This window comes from Sarcophilus harrisii, chromosome 2, assembly GCF_902635505.1.
Source record: "Sarcophilus harrisii chromosome 2, mSarHar1.11, whole genome shotgun sequence".
Classification (NCBI taxonomy): Eukaryota; Metazoa; Chordata; class Mammalia; order Dasyuromorphia; family Dasyuridae; genus Sarcophilus; species Sarcophilus harrisii.
Window position 1 is genome coordinate 140,568,056 of NC_045427.1, and position 15,325 is coordinate 140,583,380.

Consider the following 15,325-nt stretch of genomic DNA (forward strand, 5'->3'; position numbering starts at 1 on the left):
AGGAAAAATCCTTTAAAACCAAATTTATATCTTTTAGATCGGGCTTTAGGCAAGTCATTACTTCTCTAAGTATCCCCTCCCTCTTCTGAGTGGGCTTGATCTCTAAGGTCTTTTTCTAGCTTCTATAGTCTAGGATTCTATAATCTCATTGAAAATAAAATCTCCTGTTTTATATATGGGATCACTGTAACACTTCATATAAAGGAGAAGTAGAGGGGGGCACAATAGTTTCCTGTTTCTGGATCCCCAGAGAGATAAAGCCCTGCAGACAAGGGACAGAGTTGAATCATTTGGAGACATATCAGCACTTCCCACCCACCAATAGCCCACACTGCCCCAACTAGTCCTCTCTCTTCATTACAAAGAAACTCTAGGTTTCCTAGCTCCTCCTTTCTCAACTTGGCCTGAGCTGCTGCTTGTTCTAGCTGGGGTAGCGACACCATCTCCTAAAGCACAAGGGGTATTCCTGGCTCTCTCCCTGGAGACACTGCCCTACAGTTGCAGTACAAGAATCTATAGTGAAATCTTCCCTCTCTTCCCATACCTCACTAGGGAGTTCAGAGTTATATCCCCACAGGGCTAGGGTCACTAACACAAGGTCATTACAATGCTGAGGCAAGCAGGATACTGTCCTCTATCACTCCAGAATCTGGGGACATGCAGTGGCAGTGGTGACCGTTCCTATCCCAGCATTTCTCTATCTAAGAGCTATCCTGACTGGGGGGGAAAAGGAGGGTTTGGGGCTGAGGGTGAGAAAGGGAAAGGAAGTGTATTTTATGTGGGAGAGGGGAGAAGGAAAGAAAAGGAAGGAGGATCCCGAATGGAGTTTAAAAAGGCTAAGGGGAATCACATTAAGGGGACCCACCTCCCTTCTGGTTTCTCTCAACCAGGCTGGCTGGTCAGATGCCACAGAAATGATGCATTGAAGAGGGAAGCAAGAGGCGGGGTGGGGATGAGGAGGGAGCTGCAGACAAGCGTCCTTGAGGGGTCCTGGGAAAGGATTCAATGTCTTGATTTAAGGGCAAGTAGAAGCCGCTTGCTCTTCAGTTAATGCTGAGGTGGCGCTGTAGTTAACTGATATGGCAATGAATTGTCCTCTCTCTAAGGAGGATTCGGTGGCTGCAGGTGGAGACTGAAATGACATGACCTTAACCTCAGTAGGGTCTTCCTTCCTGCCAGAGTGGTGAAGGTAGCAGAAGAGAAGACCCAGTAAGCAGGAGTTACTGGTCCCTAGTGACTTGATCAGATGGAAAGATGGGCCTGGGGATCTGTTCCTTCCTCTCTGTTATATCATATGTCTCTTAGAACACTATTCTTTCTTTGTCATCCTCAGTAGCTTGGGATGGCATGGAAGGACACACTGCAAACATATTCCATGAGAATAAAAATAGAATGCTGGAAATTCCAGTGTCCCAGAGAAAATGGGTCTCGCTCAGCAAAGGGTACATCAAGGTTCTAAAACTTAGAGCTTTACGCTGTTAACCCTAAATCCTGGTTCAACTGTCCAGTATTCCTACTGGGGCACAGGGCAAATATTTTTGGGAGAAAGCTACAGTTTCACTTCTTTCCTCTTACCTCCTCTTCATGTTCATTTTTGATCACCTCTAACTTCCTCCTCCTCCCCCAAAATACTGCAGTTGTCCCAGACCAAGTCAGCAAGGAAAGGAGTAAAGGGTTAATATTGATGGAGACCAACTTAAAGGGGCCACAGCAACACTGAAAAGAAGGGGTCAGTCAGAGGGGAAGAAGTTCAGTGACTTCATATAATAAACCTCTTCTTCCATTACCTCCAAAGATCAGCCTTAAAGAACCAATATCATTATACTGTCCAGAACTTCCTCTGGAGATGGCTAAGGAAGTCCCACCAACTCAGCTAGGGAAGGGGGGGGCAGAGGAAAGATGGGTCACCCTGCTTCTCTCCACCAGCCAGGCCAGGATGCCAGCTGTAGTCCTGGATGAGAATAGCAATTGGGGAGGGGGTGTCCCTCTAAGGATTCAGGAATGCTGTGAAAAGAAAACAACTGGGGAGAGCCTCCAAGAGTCTCATCTGCCCAGAAAGGAGGGGAGAGAAAGAGGGGATAACGGAGGCCCAAAGGAAGCACAGCAAAGATTACCTTCCATGGACATGGGTTCCAGGATCCCAAACTGCTTGAGGACAGCAATGAAGAGCAACACCACCACCGCCATGGCACAGAGTTCCATGCCCTGGATGCCCATGGTGGGCGGAGGTCCGGTGGGGCTGGGGCCACTCCACTTGTCCCCCTGGCCAGCTCAGTTTCTCTGGGAGAGTGACCCAGCCCGAGCAACAAGCCCAGTCTCCTGGGCGATAGCAGTAGAGGAGCCAGCGGTTCCCTGGTACCCTGCTGGCTCCCTGGTACCCTGATTCTCTTCCTCCCTCTCTCCCTCCCTCTGATCAGCAGCTGGGAGGCTCACATCCCCCTATGTCTGAGATCTCTAGGCAGGCAGGGGCCAGGGGACTGCAGGAAGCGGGAGCCGGAAAGGGGACGAAAAAACTGGCCTTGCAGAGCCAAGAAGACAAGAGAGTAGGAAAGAGAGCGGAGGCGGGGGGAAGCAGCAACTTTCCGAGTCAGCCGGCAAACTTTACCGCCCAGCGGAGCTCCCGGCAGCTCCGGGCATCCCTGGGCACAGGCGCCTCCATCGGGAGCTGCCCGCTTCCAAGACCAGCGGGGTGGAGGAGTGAGTGCAAGGGGGAGGGAAAGGTCCCAGCTGGGTGACGCGCAGGGGGCGGGGGTCACTACTGGGCTGCTGGGGGCTGGCGGGCAGCCCCGGGAAACCCCTCGGCTCTCTCCCAGCCTCCATCCCAATTCCCCGCCCTCTCATTGGCCTGAGAACCGCTATAAAACAATCCCAACCCACCCTTCCCCCGCCCAGCCCCCGTGTCCCACCCCTCTCAGAGCACTCCCAGAGAAAGGGGGAGGAGGGAGGGAGCGAGACCTGGATGGGTCGTTCAGTTCCTCCCCTTTTTCCACGCCCTCTTTCTCGGCCCCTCCCTGATCCTGCCTGCATTGCTTGAGATAGAGGATCACCATGACAACGCCAGCCATCCCAGGGGAACACCTTACCGGCTGGTGGTAATAGCGCGGTGCTTTAGGGAGGAGGGCATATGCCCAGGGAGTGGACAGGGTGTCCTGGGAGAAGGTGATCTCACACTGTGCTGGCAGCCCAGGAGGAGAAGGACTGCGAAAGGGAGGGAAAGGAGAGAAAGGAGGGAGGGTGGGAGGGAGGGAGAAGAGAGAAGGGAGGCTCCACTCTCCGGAAACAAAGTTCACCTTGGTTTACCACTTTAGGAAGCTCTGATAACAGAACTTCACTCCCTCCTTCACATACACACAAGCCCACACCACAAATAGAACAGGCCCCTTCCCATCCAAATACTTAGATATCTCCTAGTCTGAAATTCCACCATGAAAAATTCATTCTCTTTGGTTAAACATTGATGTTCCAGGCGCTTTCAAAGTGTAAACACTTCTGGGTGGGGTGGCTCAGGGAGTTTAATTCTAAAATCCCATGTTCCCCACTCAACACCTAAGTGTGAATTTTCCTCTAGACAGCTTGAAGGCAATGAACAAGAAAATACTGGGAAAGGGGGGTAGCAGGGTGGAATGATGGAGACAGTTTTAGGGGGTTGCTGGTGCCTCTTTGTGAGAGTTAAATATCTCCCAATCCTCAAAGAGAACACACACAAACATTCCTTCCTACACAAGCTGGTGTGAGGAGAAAGCACCAGTCCCTGTGCACCAGCATACCAGCACATGCTGGGGATACAAGTACCTGATCAGGGACAGTAAGATACTGTGATGAAGAAAGCCCACAGAAAGAAATAGGGGACAGAAAAAAGAGGTCCAAGAGTTCCAAAGGACTGTAAACATGGGATGGAGGGAAGGATAAAGAACTATGGTTTCCTTGGTGATATTGTCTGTACAGTGATTGGTAAGAGCTTGTGCACAGAATTCTGTTCATCAAGCATTAATTAAGTATATTAAGTGCCTAGTGTGTGTCAGGCAAAACATTTTGCTGAATAGATGCTAGCAATACAGACATGAAAAAGGACCTATTCCCTGTCCTCAAGGAGTTTACTATCTAATGGGGAGGGGAGAGAAAGAGGAAGGAATTCTTCTTGGAATATAAATACCTTAAAGTCAGGGACTATCTCCCCCCTCCCCAGTCATTGTATCCTTTTAGCCTAAGTGAATTGTATTTCCTTAATCACTGAACTGAATCTGAGGAATGTGCTCAAGGTTACTGTCATAGGAAACTTTCTTACCAAATAGGTTGTACTCTAGATGTTTCTATCAAGCCCCAGAAACTTCCTGGGAGGTCACTCCAGCCTTGGAATCCATGCATTGGAAATACCTGTCACCTCTGTGACCTTTTCATCTAATTGAATGACTTCCCATACCTCCATTTAAGGAGGATACCCAGGTCAGCTATGTCTCATTCCTCTCCAGCTGAACTCTGATCTCTCTACTTTTTACTCTGACTCTACAAGGCCATTCCTCCCCTCTTACCAGGACATCTATTCCTCAGCTCCAGTTTCCTTTTCTAAATTCTCTTACCTTATTACAAGCTCCTTGAGGGCAAGGATTGTCTTGTTGCCTGTGTTTGTATTCCTAGCATTTAACACAGTGCCTGGCACATAGTAAATGCTTAATAAATGCTTGCTGAGTGACTGATAAGATTTAGTATCTAAATCAATCCAAATGGCTCTCCAGAATAGTTGGATCAGTTCACAACTCCTCCAGCACTGAATTAGTGTCCCAGTTTTTCCATATCCTCTCCAATATCTAACATTTTTCTTTTTTGTAATATTAGACACTCTGATAGATGTGAGGTGGTATTTTAGAGTTGTTTTAATTTGCATTTCAATGATGATTTAGAGCAGGGGTCCTCAAACTTTTTAAATAGGAGGCCAGTTCACTGTCCCTCAGACTTTTGGAGGGCCGGACTATAGTAGAAACAAAAACTTTGTTTTGTGGGCATTTAAATAAAGAAACTTCATAGCCCTGGGTGAGGGGGATAATGGTCCTCAGCTGCCACATCTGGCCCCCTCTGTAGTTTGAGGACCCCTGATTTAGAGCATTTTATGACTATATATAGCTTTGATTTTTTTTTTGTCTCAAAACTGTCTCTTTTTATCCTTTGACTATCAATTGGTGCGTGACTTATATTTTTATAAATTTGACTCAGTTTTCTATATATCTGAGAAATGAAGTCTTTATCAGAGATACCTGTTGCAAAATTTCCCCCAGCATTCTGTTTTCCTTATAATTTTGGTTACATTGATTTTGTTGGTTCAAAAACTTTTTAATTTTATAGAATCAAAATGATCTATTTTTACATTTTGTAGTGCTCTCTATCTTCTTTGGTTCTAAATTCTTCCAATATCCATAAATCTGGCAAACTATTCCATGCTCCCTCAATTTGCTTATACTATCACCCTTTATATATAAATCATGTATCCATTTTGACCTTATCTTGGTATATGATGTGAGATGTTCGTCTGTGCCCAGTTTCTGCCATGTTTTGCCAGAACCTTTTGTTCCAAAAGCTTAGATATTTGAGTTTATCATATAGTAGATTACTATATTCATTTACTATAATATAATTTGCATTTAATCTATTCCATTGATTTATTTCTTGATAATTACCACTTTATAATACAGTTTGAGATCTAGTATGGCACTTGTGGCTAGATCACCTTCTTTCACTTTTATTTTTCATTGATTCCCTTGATAACCTTGAGCTTTTGTTTTTCCAGATGAATTTTGTTTTATTTCTTCTAGCTCTATACAATACTTTTGATAGTTTGATTGGTATGACACTGAATAAATAGATAAATTTAAGTAGAATTGTCATTTTTATTATATTGACTTGGCCTACCCATAAGCAATTAATATTTTTCCAGTTGTTTAGATCTGAGTTTACTTGTGTGAAAAGTGTTTTATAGTTGTATTTATATAGTCCTTAGGTTTGTCTTGGAAGGTGGACTCCCAAATATTTTATGTTGTTTAAAGTTATTTCAAATGAAATTTTTCTGTGAGAATTTTCTGCTGTGAGATTGATTGTTGCTACTGCTCTTGGACCATGCTCTACTGCTCTTGGACCATGCTCCCCTCCTATTCTCTTGCTGCTGGACTTTGTTGGTAATATATAGAAATGCTGGTGATTTATATGAGTTTCTTTTGTATCCTGAAACTTTGCTAAAGTTGTTAAGAATTTCAAACAGTTTTTTATTGATTTTTTGGAATTTCCTAAATATAACATCATATCATATGCAAAGAATGATAGTTTTCTTATTAGTTGTTCTAAATCCTTTAATTTCTTTTTCTTCTCATTGCTATAGCTAACATTTCTAGTAAAATATAAAATAATGGAGGTGATAATGGATGTCTTTGTTTTACCCCTGATCGTATTGGGAAGGCTTCTAGCTTGTCCTCCAATACAAATAGTGCTTGCTTATAGTTTTAAAGTAAGCCATTTTTATTCCTATGTTCTCTAATGTTTTTAATAGGAATGGGTACTGTACTTTGTCAAAAGCTTTTTCTGCATCTATTTACATAATTATATTATTCCTGCTGGTATTGTTATTGATATGGTTAGTTATGCTGATAATTTTCCTAATATTAAATCATCCCTGAATTCCTTGTATATATCCCCCTGGTATATGATCTTTGTGATATGTTACTATAATCTCTTTGCTAGCATTTTATTTCAATTTTTTCATCAATATTAATTAGGGAAATTGGCCTATAATTTTCTTTCTTTGTTTTACCTCTTCCTGGCTTAGGGATCAACACTATATTTGTGTTATAAAAGGAATTTGGTAGAACTCCTTCTTTATCTGTTTTTCCAAATAGTTTATATATTATAAGAATTAATTGTTCTTTAAGTGTTTGGTAGAATTCATTTGTGAATCTATCTGGTCCTGGGGATATTTTCTTAAGAAGTTCATTGATGGCTCATTCAAATTTTTTTTCCCCTGAGGTAATAGGCGTTAAGTGACTTGACCAGGGTCATATAGCTAGGAAGTGTTAAATGTCTTAGGCCAGATTTGAACACCTAGCTGCCCCTTTCTTTTTTAAAAAATCAAATTAACCATTTATTTTATTGGGTTTTTTTTAAAGTCAGCTTCTGGCATTATTTGTTAGTTTTTCTTTCAATTTTATTAAGCTTTCCTTTGATTTTCAGGATTTTCAGTTTTTCAGGATTAGATTATTTAATTTTTAATCTTTCTTTACATTACTGAATGTGATTTTTATTGTATTGTGATCTGAAAAGGATACATTTACTATTTCTTCTTTTTCTGCATGCAGGTTTTTGTGTTCTGATATATGATCAATTTGTGTGTAGTGTCCAGAAAAAAGTATATTTCTTTCTATCCCCATTCAATTTTCTCTAGAGATCTATCACATCTAACTTTTCCAGAATTTTATTTGCCTCCTTAATTTCTTTCTTATTTATTTTTTGGTTACATTTATCTAATTCCAAGAAAGGAAAGATGAAGTATTCACTAGTATAATTTATTGTCTATTTTCTCCTGTGATTCATTCAACTTCTTCAAAAACTTAGATGCTGTACCAGTTGGTGCATATATATTTGGTATTGCTGGCAAAAAGTGAGACCCTACCCATGGAGTGGGGCATCCCTACTGCTGAGAAAAGGAATCAAGATTTTGCTGCTGGTTGTGTTGGGGGTGGGGTCTTACTTGCATAGACTGCTCATTTTTCTAAGGAGCTTCTAGCTTGCAGGAGGATGGGGTTTCCATAGTGGATTGCTCTGGGTTTGGAGCCCTGTTGCAAACCCTCTGCTGTGAGACTGGTTTTTGCTAATGCTCTTGGACCATGATCCCTTCCTATTCCAGTTTCCTACCATGCCAGTAAACCGCTTCCTTGCTCCTAGGTCAATTCTGAGGTGGTTTTCTAGTTGTTTGGAGCAGAATTTGGGAGAACTTCAAAGGCTTCTATCTTGGCACAGGAAATCTACCCTTCTATGTTTTCCAGTAGACTATGACCTCAGTAGTGCTGCCTCTCAATTCTTTGATCTCTCCTTATCTACTTGTTCCTTCACTACTGCTTTTAAATATGATCATGGCTCTCCCATCCTTATTAAACCTTCCCCAGACTCTTGTCATATTCCTTAATAGGGACTGAGCACATGCTCAGAAGGCATCTAATGGTGACTTCCCATGGGGAAGGGATTAAGGAGCCTGCTTCTTGGAAAATATTGGAGCATGTATAGGCATTCTGTAGCAGGTAACCACAGGATGAGTAGGGAGGCTTTTTGATTCACTATGAATCCATGCTATGAAGGCATTCTAAAAGCTCTAGCAGTCAGGATCTCTCACCTTTTCTCTTTTGCTGCTTGTTCTTGGGGGATCTCTTTGATTTCACTGAGAGAAAATGCTTCTTTAAAAGGAGTGATCTTGGGCTCTCCCCTCCAGTACTGGGGCATATTCCTATGAAATGGACTTTAGTCCTTGGCATTCTACTTTTGTTCATTTCCATTTAAATGAAGGAACTAGAACCTCCAACTCTGTGAGTTTCACAAGGTCTAGGACGTCAAGCCTCATGGACAGAGCATTCTAGTATCTGGCTTTTGCAGGGGTTTTGCTGGTGGAATTGGAACAAAGAATTTCTTTGGTACTCTTTCTCATTTCCAAGGTCTCTCTCTACCACTTTTGCTCATGCTCCCCACCCCACTTCAGGGATTTTGATGCTGGAGTTGGAACAAAGAATGTTCCAAGGTCTCCCTCTACTCCATCTACTCCATCACTCAAGTAACATTGACTCCTTTGAAGTTCATTTAATCTATATGTTATTACCCATTCAAGATTCTAGTAACTGTTGTCTACTTGTATACTTTTTTTCTCAAAGAGTTCTGTGCCTGTCTCATAGTCTTTTTTCTCCCCAAATTCTATCCTCAAAGGTTCTAAAAGAATAAAATATCTCTTGAACACCCTAATCTACCAGTTCCTCAATGTACTCATTTGACATGACTTCCTTCACCCTACCACAGCTACATTTGGAGATGATCATACCTTTGACTTTTCCATCACTATCAAATATCCCTAATTCCATGTTTATAAATTCTGAATTTCCTTTAGTTGATCACAAACTATTTCCATTCTATTTCTCTCTTGACCTCAAAACTTCAAAACTTGTTCTTTGGTCTCATTATAATCTCTAAAATTTCCAAAATTCTTTTTTTTCCTGAGGTAGTTGGGATTAAGTGACTTGCCCAGGGTCACACAGCTAGGAAGTATTAAGTATCTGAGACCAGATTTGAATTCAGGTTCTTCTGACTTCAGGGCTGGTCCTCTAACCACTGTACCACCTAGCTGCCCCCCATCATTAATTTCTTTCCAAAGCCATCACCCTTCTTCTGGATTCCCTCCTCTCTCTTCCCTATCTTGACCCCTTGGTGAATCAATTCAATTGTATACTGTCTTCTTTTGAGTCCTTAATCCTTTATTCCATCTGCCAACCCCTAAATTTTGGATTATTCCCACCATTCTCTGCCTTCACATTAACTCATGTTGCGGAAGAAATCTAGAGAAAATCATGAAACTGCTGACTGGATCCACCACAGATTTATGTTATGTAATTTTAACTGAGCTCTCTCTGCTGCAAAGCAATCCTGTTGAATCACTATCCCAATCACTGCAATAGCTTTTCTAAATCTTTGTTTTCCTTTTCAAACTATCTGTAGTTCATCATTCCGTCCTCTCAATTGAGAACCTTACATAATATTTTACTAAAAAAAATCAAAAACATTCATTGAGAGCTTCTTTTTCCTTCTTCCTTATCTCACATTACTCAGATATCATTTTCTTCTCCTTCATTCCCATGTCACAAGAAGTGGCAACTCTCTTTTTCAAGGCAATCTGCTCAATATGTGTAAGTGATTCCATTTCATACAATCTTCTCTGACAAATTGTCTAGCAAATCATCTTCATTCTCTTATTTCTTCAATATCTCCTTGTCTACTGGCTGCTTCCCTACTGCCTACAAACACATGCATAAATTGTCTATCCTCAAAAAATTCTTATTTAATCCATCCAATTCTGATAGCCATCCTCCTATCTCTTCTTCCTTTTGTGATTAAACTCCTTGAGAAAGCTATTTACATTTGGTACTCTCCACTTCTTTTCCTCTCCCTCTCTTTTTAATTCTTTATATTTTGTCTTCCGACAGCATCATTCCACTGAAACTATTTTTTCTCAGTTCATTCTTATTTGCCAACCCCAGCAGCCTTTTCCCAATCTTCAACCCTTTTGACCTCTCTTCAGCCTTTGGCATTGTCAACCACTCTCTTCTTGATATTCTCTTCTCTCTAAGTTTTCATAATACTGTTCTTTCTTGATTCTCCTCTTCTGTGTCTGAATGTTCCTTCTCACTCTCCTTTGTTGGATATGCATCAAGATTATGTCCACTAAATCAAGGTTCTTTATTTAACTCTCTTCCCTCTCTCCTCTATACTATTTCACTTGGTGATCTCATAAGCTCCCATGGATTCTCTATTTATTCTCACATTTATTTGTTCAGTCCTGACCTTTCTCCTGCCCTTCAATCTCACATCTCCATCTATCTATTATACATCTTGAAATAGTTTTCTCATACTTATCTTATACCAAAACTGAACCCATTATCTTTCCTCCAAAATTGTCCCCTTTTCTAATTTCCCTATTGCTATCAAGGGTACTCCTCCTCCCAGTCATTTGGGCTTGCAATGTAGGGCTCATCTCTGACCTGTCACTCACTATCATCTCCCACACTCTTCCCCCCAAATGCAATCAATGGTTAAATCCTGTTGCTTCTACCTTCATGATATCCCTTACCTATGCCTTTTCTCCTCTGCCACTGCCAACATCCTGGGTCCAAGCCCTCATCACCATACACCTAGACTCTTGCAATAGCTCATCAGTCAGTTTTCCTGCCTTAATCCATCTTCCACTCAGATATCAATTTGCTCTTCCTAAAGTGCAGTTTTGATCATGTCATTCTATTCCATCGGGAAATCTTCCAGAATGTAAAATCCTCTGTTTGACTTATAAAACTTTCCATAACATGGTCTCTTCCTACCTTTCCAGTGTTCATATACATTATACTCTCCAACTACTCTGTATCACCAGCTTCCTTGCTATTCCATACACATGACATTCTATTTCCTGACTGAGATGCAGACATTTTCACTTGCTGTCCCCCCATCCTGGGAACTTTCTCCCTCCTCATCTATGCCTCCTGGCTTCCTTCAAGCTTTTGCCAAGGTTCTAAAAGAATCTTTTTTGCCCTATTAACCTTAATGCCTTCCCTCCAAGATTTCATTGGACTTCACCTTTATAGATTTTTTAATAGATAGTTCTTTGCATGTTTTTCCCCCCAAATCAATTATGAGCTTCTTGAGAGGAGGGGCAATTTTGCTGGAATATAGTAGGTACTTACTGCCTTTAATTGTTGATTGTTCAACTGTTGGGAATAATATTATATAGAAAGTGTGCTAGTCTGAGCTCACTATTCCCAGAGATAGAGTTGAGATAAAGGGAGAGTATCATTCATCCAACCACCCACCCCTATTTCCCAAGTATTGGGTCTAGAGAAAAGGTTTGCACTTTTATCTTGTTTTATCTTCAAAGTAAATATCCTTTTATAAAAGTTAATCAATGATAAGAGGTTAAATGGAATCAGGCACTAGTTTCTAATAGCTAGAAGAGGGGACACAACCAGTGGGACTTGAAACAATGCCAAAACAATTTTCTTAATGTACACACAGGTCTGATCATTTCCCTTCCCTGCTCAAGTCTGGGTCCCTATTGTCTTTAGGATCAAAAACAATCTCAGCATGACATTGTCCAAACCCTCTACAATCTGGCTCTCACCTACCTTCTCAGACTTATTTTATATTCTTCCCTTTCACATGCTGTATGTTCTGGCCAAACTAATCAGTTTGCTATTCCCCAAACATGCAATTCTATCTTCCACATTCACTTCTTTGCAGGGGCTTTCCTGATACCTGAATGCATGTTCTCCTTCATCCCTACCTCTCCAAATTTCTTTTAAGCCTCTGTTCACCTACCATCACCTACTCTAAACATTTCATGATCCTTCTAATTTAGGGGCTTTTAATGTGACAACCATGAATTTATTTTTTTAATTTGACAATCATATTTCAGCATAATAAGTTTCCTTTGTAATTCTATGTATTTTATTTTATGTATTTAAAAACAGAATTCTGAGAAGGGGTCCCTAGGCTCCACCAGACTACTAAAGAAGGCCATGATATAAAATAGACTAAGAACCCCTATCTTAGTTGTTAGTTTTCTCCCCCTCTCTCCTCCCAATTATTTAATATTACACATTCTGTATCTTCTAGTAGGTAAAAACTTTTTGAGAGCAAGAACTGTTTTCTCATTTTTGTCTTTTTATTCCCCCCCCCCAATACCCAGGCTCAAAAAATGTCTCTAGAGCAGAAATTAATTTCTGAAGTGGTTTGCCTATGGTCACAGAGCTGATTAATGACAAAACCTGAACTAGAATACAGATTTATAAAGATCTCTGAACTGGGCAGGCCAGTCCTTTCCAATATACCAAACTGCTTCTCTTTTGGATTGAGAGGTTGACACAGTAGATCGAGCACCAAACCTGTAGTCAGAAACACCCAAGTTCAAATTCAGTCTCAGACACTTAGCTTTGTGATCCTGGGCAAGTCACTCCTCCTCCCCATTTGCCTCAGTTTCCTCAATGGCAAAATGGGGATAATAACAACACCTATTTCAAAGGATTGATGTGAGGATCAAATCAGATAATTTGTAGTGTTTAGCTCAGTGCCTGACACATAGTGGGTTCTATGTAAAATGCTTATTCCCTTTCCCATCCCACCCCACCCCCAGTTAAATATTTACTGATGGATTAGAAATACTACATTAATTAGAGGTCCTGCTGGTGACCAAAGAAATAAACAATATTTGTTAAAGTTAAACTTATTGCTATGCTAAAGTCCTTAAAATGTCTTATTAAATAGCTTGAATATGCTCTCTACAATCATATTTGCTTAGTTCATTTCCTTAGCAAACCTTTCAGTTCCACAAATGAAGCCCAGTCAGCCTTATCCCAAGGCAAATTAACATAAAATCAAAATGGGTGAAATCCACAGTAATCTGTACAGGGAGTTGTTGGGGTTTTGTTTTGTTTTGTTTTTCCTGAGGGCAGGGATCTCCTTCCTTATCCCACAGATAAGGGGCATTAACAGTTGATCAATACTTAGTAGTTTCTCTTGGGCACATATGCACAAAAGGTGAAGCCTCAACTTATGGTGGGAATGTGTCATCCGGTCCCAAAGGAGGTCACCTCCTTCCCAGTCTGCGCCCTGCTGCCTCAGTTTCCTCTCCAGCCTTGGGATGGCTTTCCGCCATTTTAGTGAGAAAGTCTTCAGTGACTTCCATAAACACTGAGCTATAAACAGGACATTGATTCCCTTGTTGTACACTGTAAAATATTAAAGATGCTTAAATGGATAATAGCTCAGAGAACAGAGCGCCCACTCTGCATTAGCAGCCCTGGCCAATTGGCTTAATGGACTTAAGCCGGCTGCCTCACTAGCAGGCCTCCTTGCCTGCCTGCCTGCTAGGGCCCTGGGCATCCGGGATAAGGTTGAGATGCTCCCTCTCTCTATGCCCACTTCTTTGGCTGTTACAGGACGTTCAGCTAGGGCCTAGAGCCAGGTATCAGTGGTCAGCCTCCTTAACAGGAAACAAACCCCTTACTGGATAGTCACACTGATCACTAGCCATCCCCTTGAAGGCACTCATTTGTCTCCAGATTTTCCTTCTTTGTCCAACAATCAGCATTTGCCTCAAGCAGAGATGCAACCAGATATTCCAGCATCTGAGACAAATGCAGTTGAACTGATGGAAGGGTTAATGTATGTGTTTGAGATAGACTAGAAGCAGAGGTCTTGGAGCTGAGGAAAAATGGAAGGAATGAAGGAGGGAGGGAGGGAAGAATGGAAAGAGAAGAGAGAGGAATGAAAGAGAGAAAGAAAGAGGAAGGAAATAAGAGGCAAGAAAGAGGGAAAGAAGAAGGGAGGGAAGGAGGAAAAGAAAGAGAAGAGAGGAAGGGAAGGAGAAAGAGAGGGAGGGAGAAAAATAAATGGGAAAGAGGTGATGAAGGAGGGAAAGATGGGAGAAAATAAGGAATAAAGGAAGGAAGAAAAGAGGGAGGGAAGGAAAAAAGGAAGGAGTTGACAAAAGAGGGAAGGAAGAAAGAAAGAAAAGGAAAGAAAGAGGAAAGGAAGGCAAGGATGAAGAAAGGAAGCAAAGAGGGAGGGGGGAAGGGATGAAAAAGATGAAGGAGGGAAGGAAGGAGGGAGGATTTGAGTGCTTACTATGTGCCAGACACCATGCTAAGCACTTTACAAATATTATATCATTTGATCTTGGGAAGTAGTGCGATTATTTTCACCCATTTTACAGTTGAGGAACCTGAGGCAAACAGAAATTAAGGGACTTGCTCAGGGTCTCATATTTAATGACTATTGTTGGATTGGAACTCAATTCTTCCTGACTCTAAGCTCAGATTTTCATCCACTATACAACCTTGTGCCATGGGAACAAGTGAGATCACCAAGCAAGATAATATAGAAAGAAAAGATAAAAGGACACAGAATGGGTGACATCCATGACATGGTTGAAAAGCCAGCTAAGGAGAGTGATAAGGGAATGGTCAGAAAGATAGAAAGAAAATCAGGAGAGAAGAGGGTCATGAAACCCTAGAGGAGAGTTTCTGGAAGTTGGGGATCAGTGTAGTGTCATATGCTGCAGAAGCCGGGAAGGCTCAGGACTGAGAAAAGACTACTAGGTTTACAGCACTCCCTTTGTGCCAGGGAAGAGGCTCACAACATTTGCTGAAGATAACCCTGTTCTTGCTCCTCTCTCCCCTTGAAATGTGATTGAAGAATTTCTTCACTCCTCCCTCTGCAGCACAGATATGACTTAACCTTCAAAGTCTAATTCCAGCCTGGGCTCCATGAAGTCTTCCCTGATAACTCTATCCTCATTTCTCTTTCCTTCTTCTGGCCTCCTTCAGGACTATTCTACACCTTAGCCTTCCATCATATTGTCTTATATTCTCTACTTTGAAACAGCTGGGTCAAGCTATTTAGAGCACTGGACAAGAACTCAGATCATCCAAAGTCCTGAGTTCAAATTCAGTCCCAGACATTTACTAACTGACCCTAAACAAGTCACTTATCCTGTTTACCTCAGTTTCCTCAACTGTAAAATGGGAATAATGACAATACCTACTTCATA

General features: G+C 41.5%; 1 protein-coding gene across 3 annotated transcripts in view; it reads right to left on the minus strand.

Moving 5' to 3' along the window:
- The window catches only part of KCNIP3 (potassium voltage-gated channel interacting protein 3), a 154,081-nt gene that overhangs the window by 52,399 nt on the left and 86,357 nt on the right, over positions 1–15,325 (minus strand). Inside the window, exon 1 of one of the 3 annotated variants that reach the window (XM_003758105.2) lies at positions 2,115–2,860. The exons of the other annotated variants lie outside the window; for them this stretch is intronic. Within the exon in view, the coding sequence (XP_003758153.1) occupies positions 2,115–2,217 (103 nt within the window). The 5' untranslated portion in view covers positions 2,218–2,860. Of the gene's footprint in view, positions 1–2,114; positions 2,861–15,325 lie in introns of those variants that run through there. 3 annotated transcript variants of the gene reach the window in all.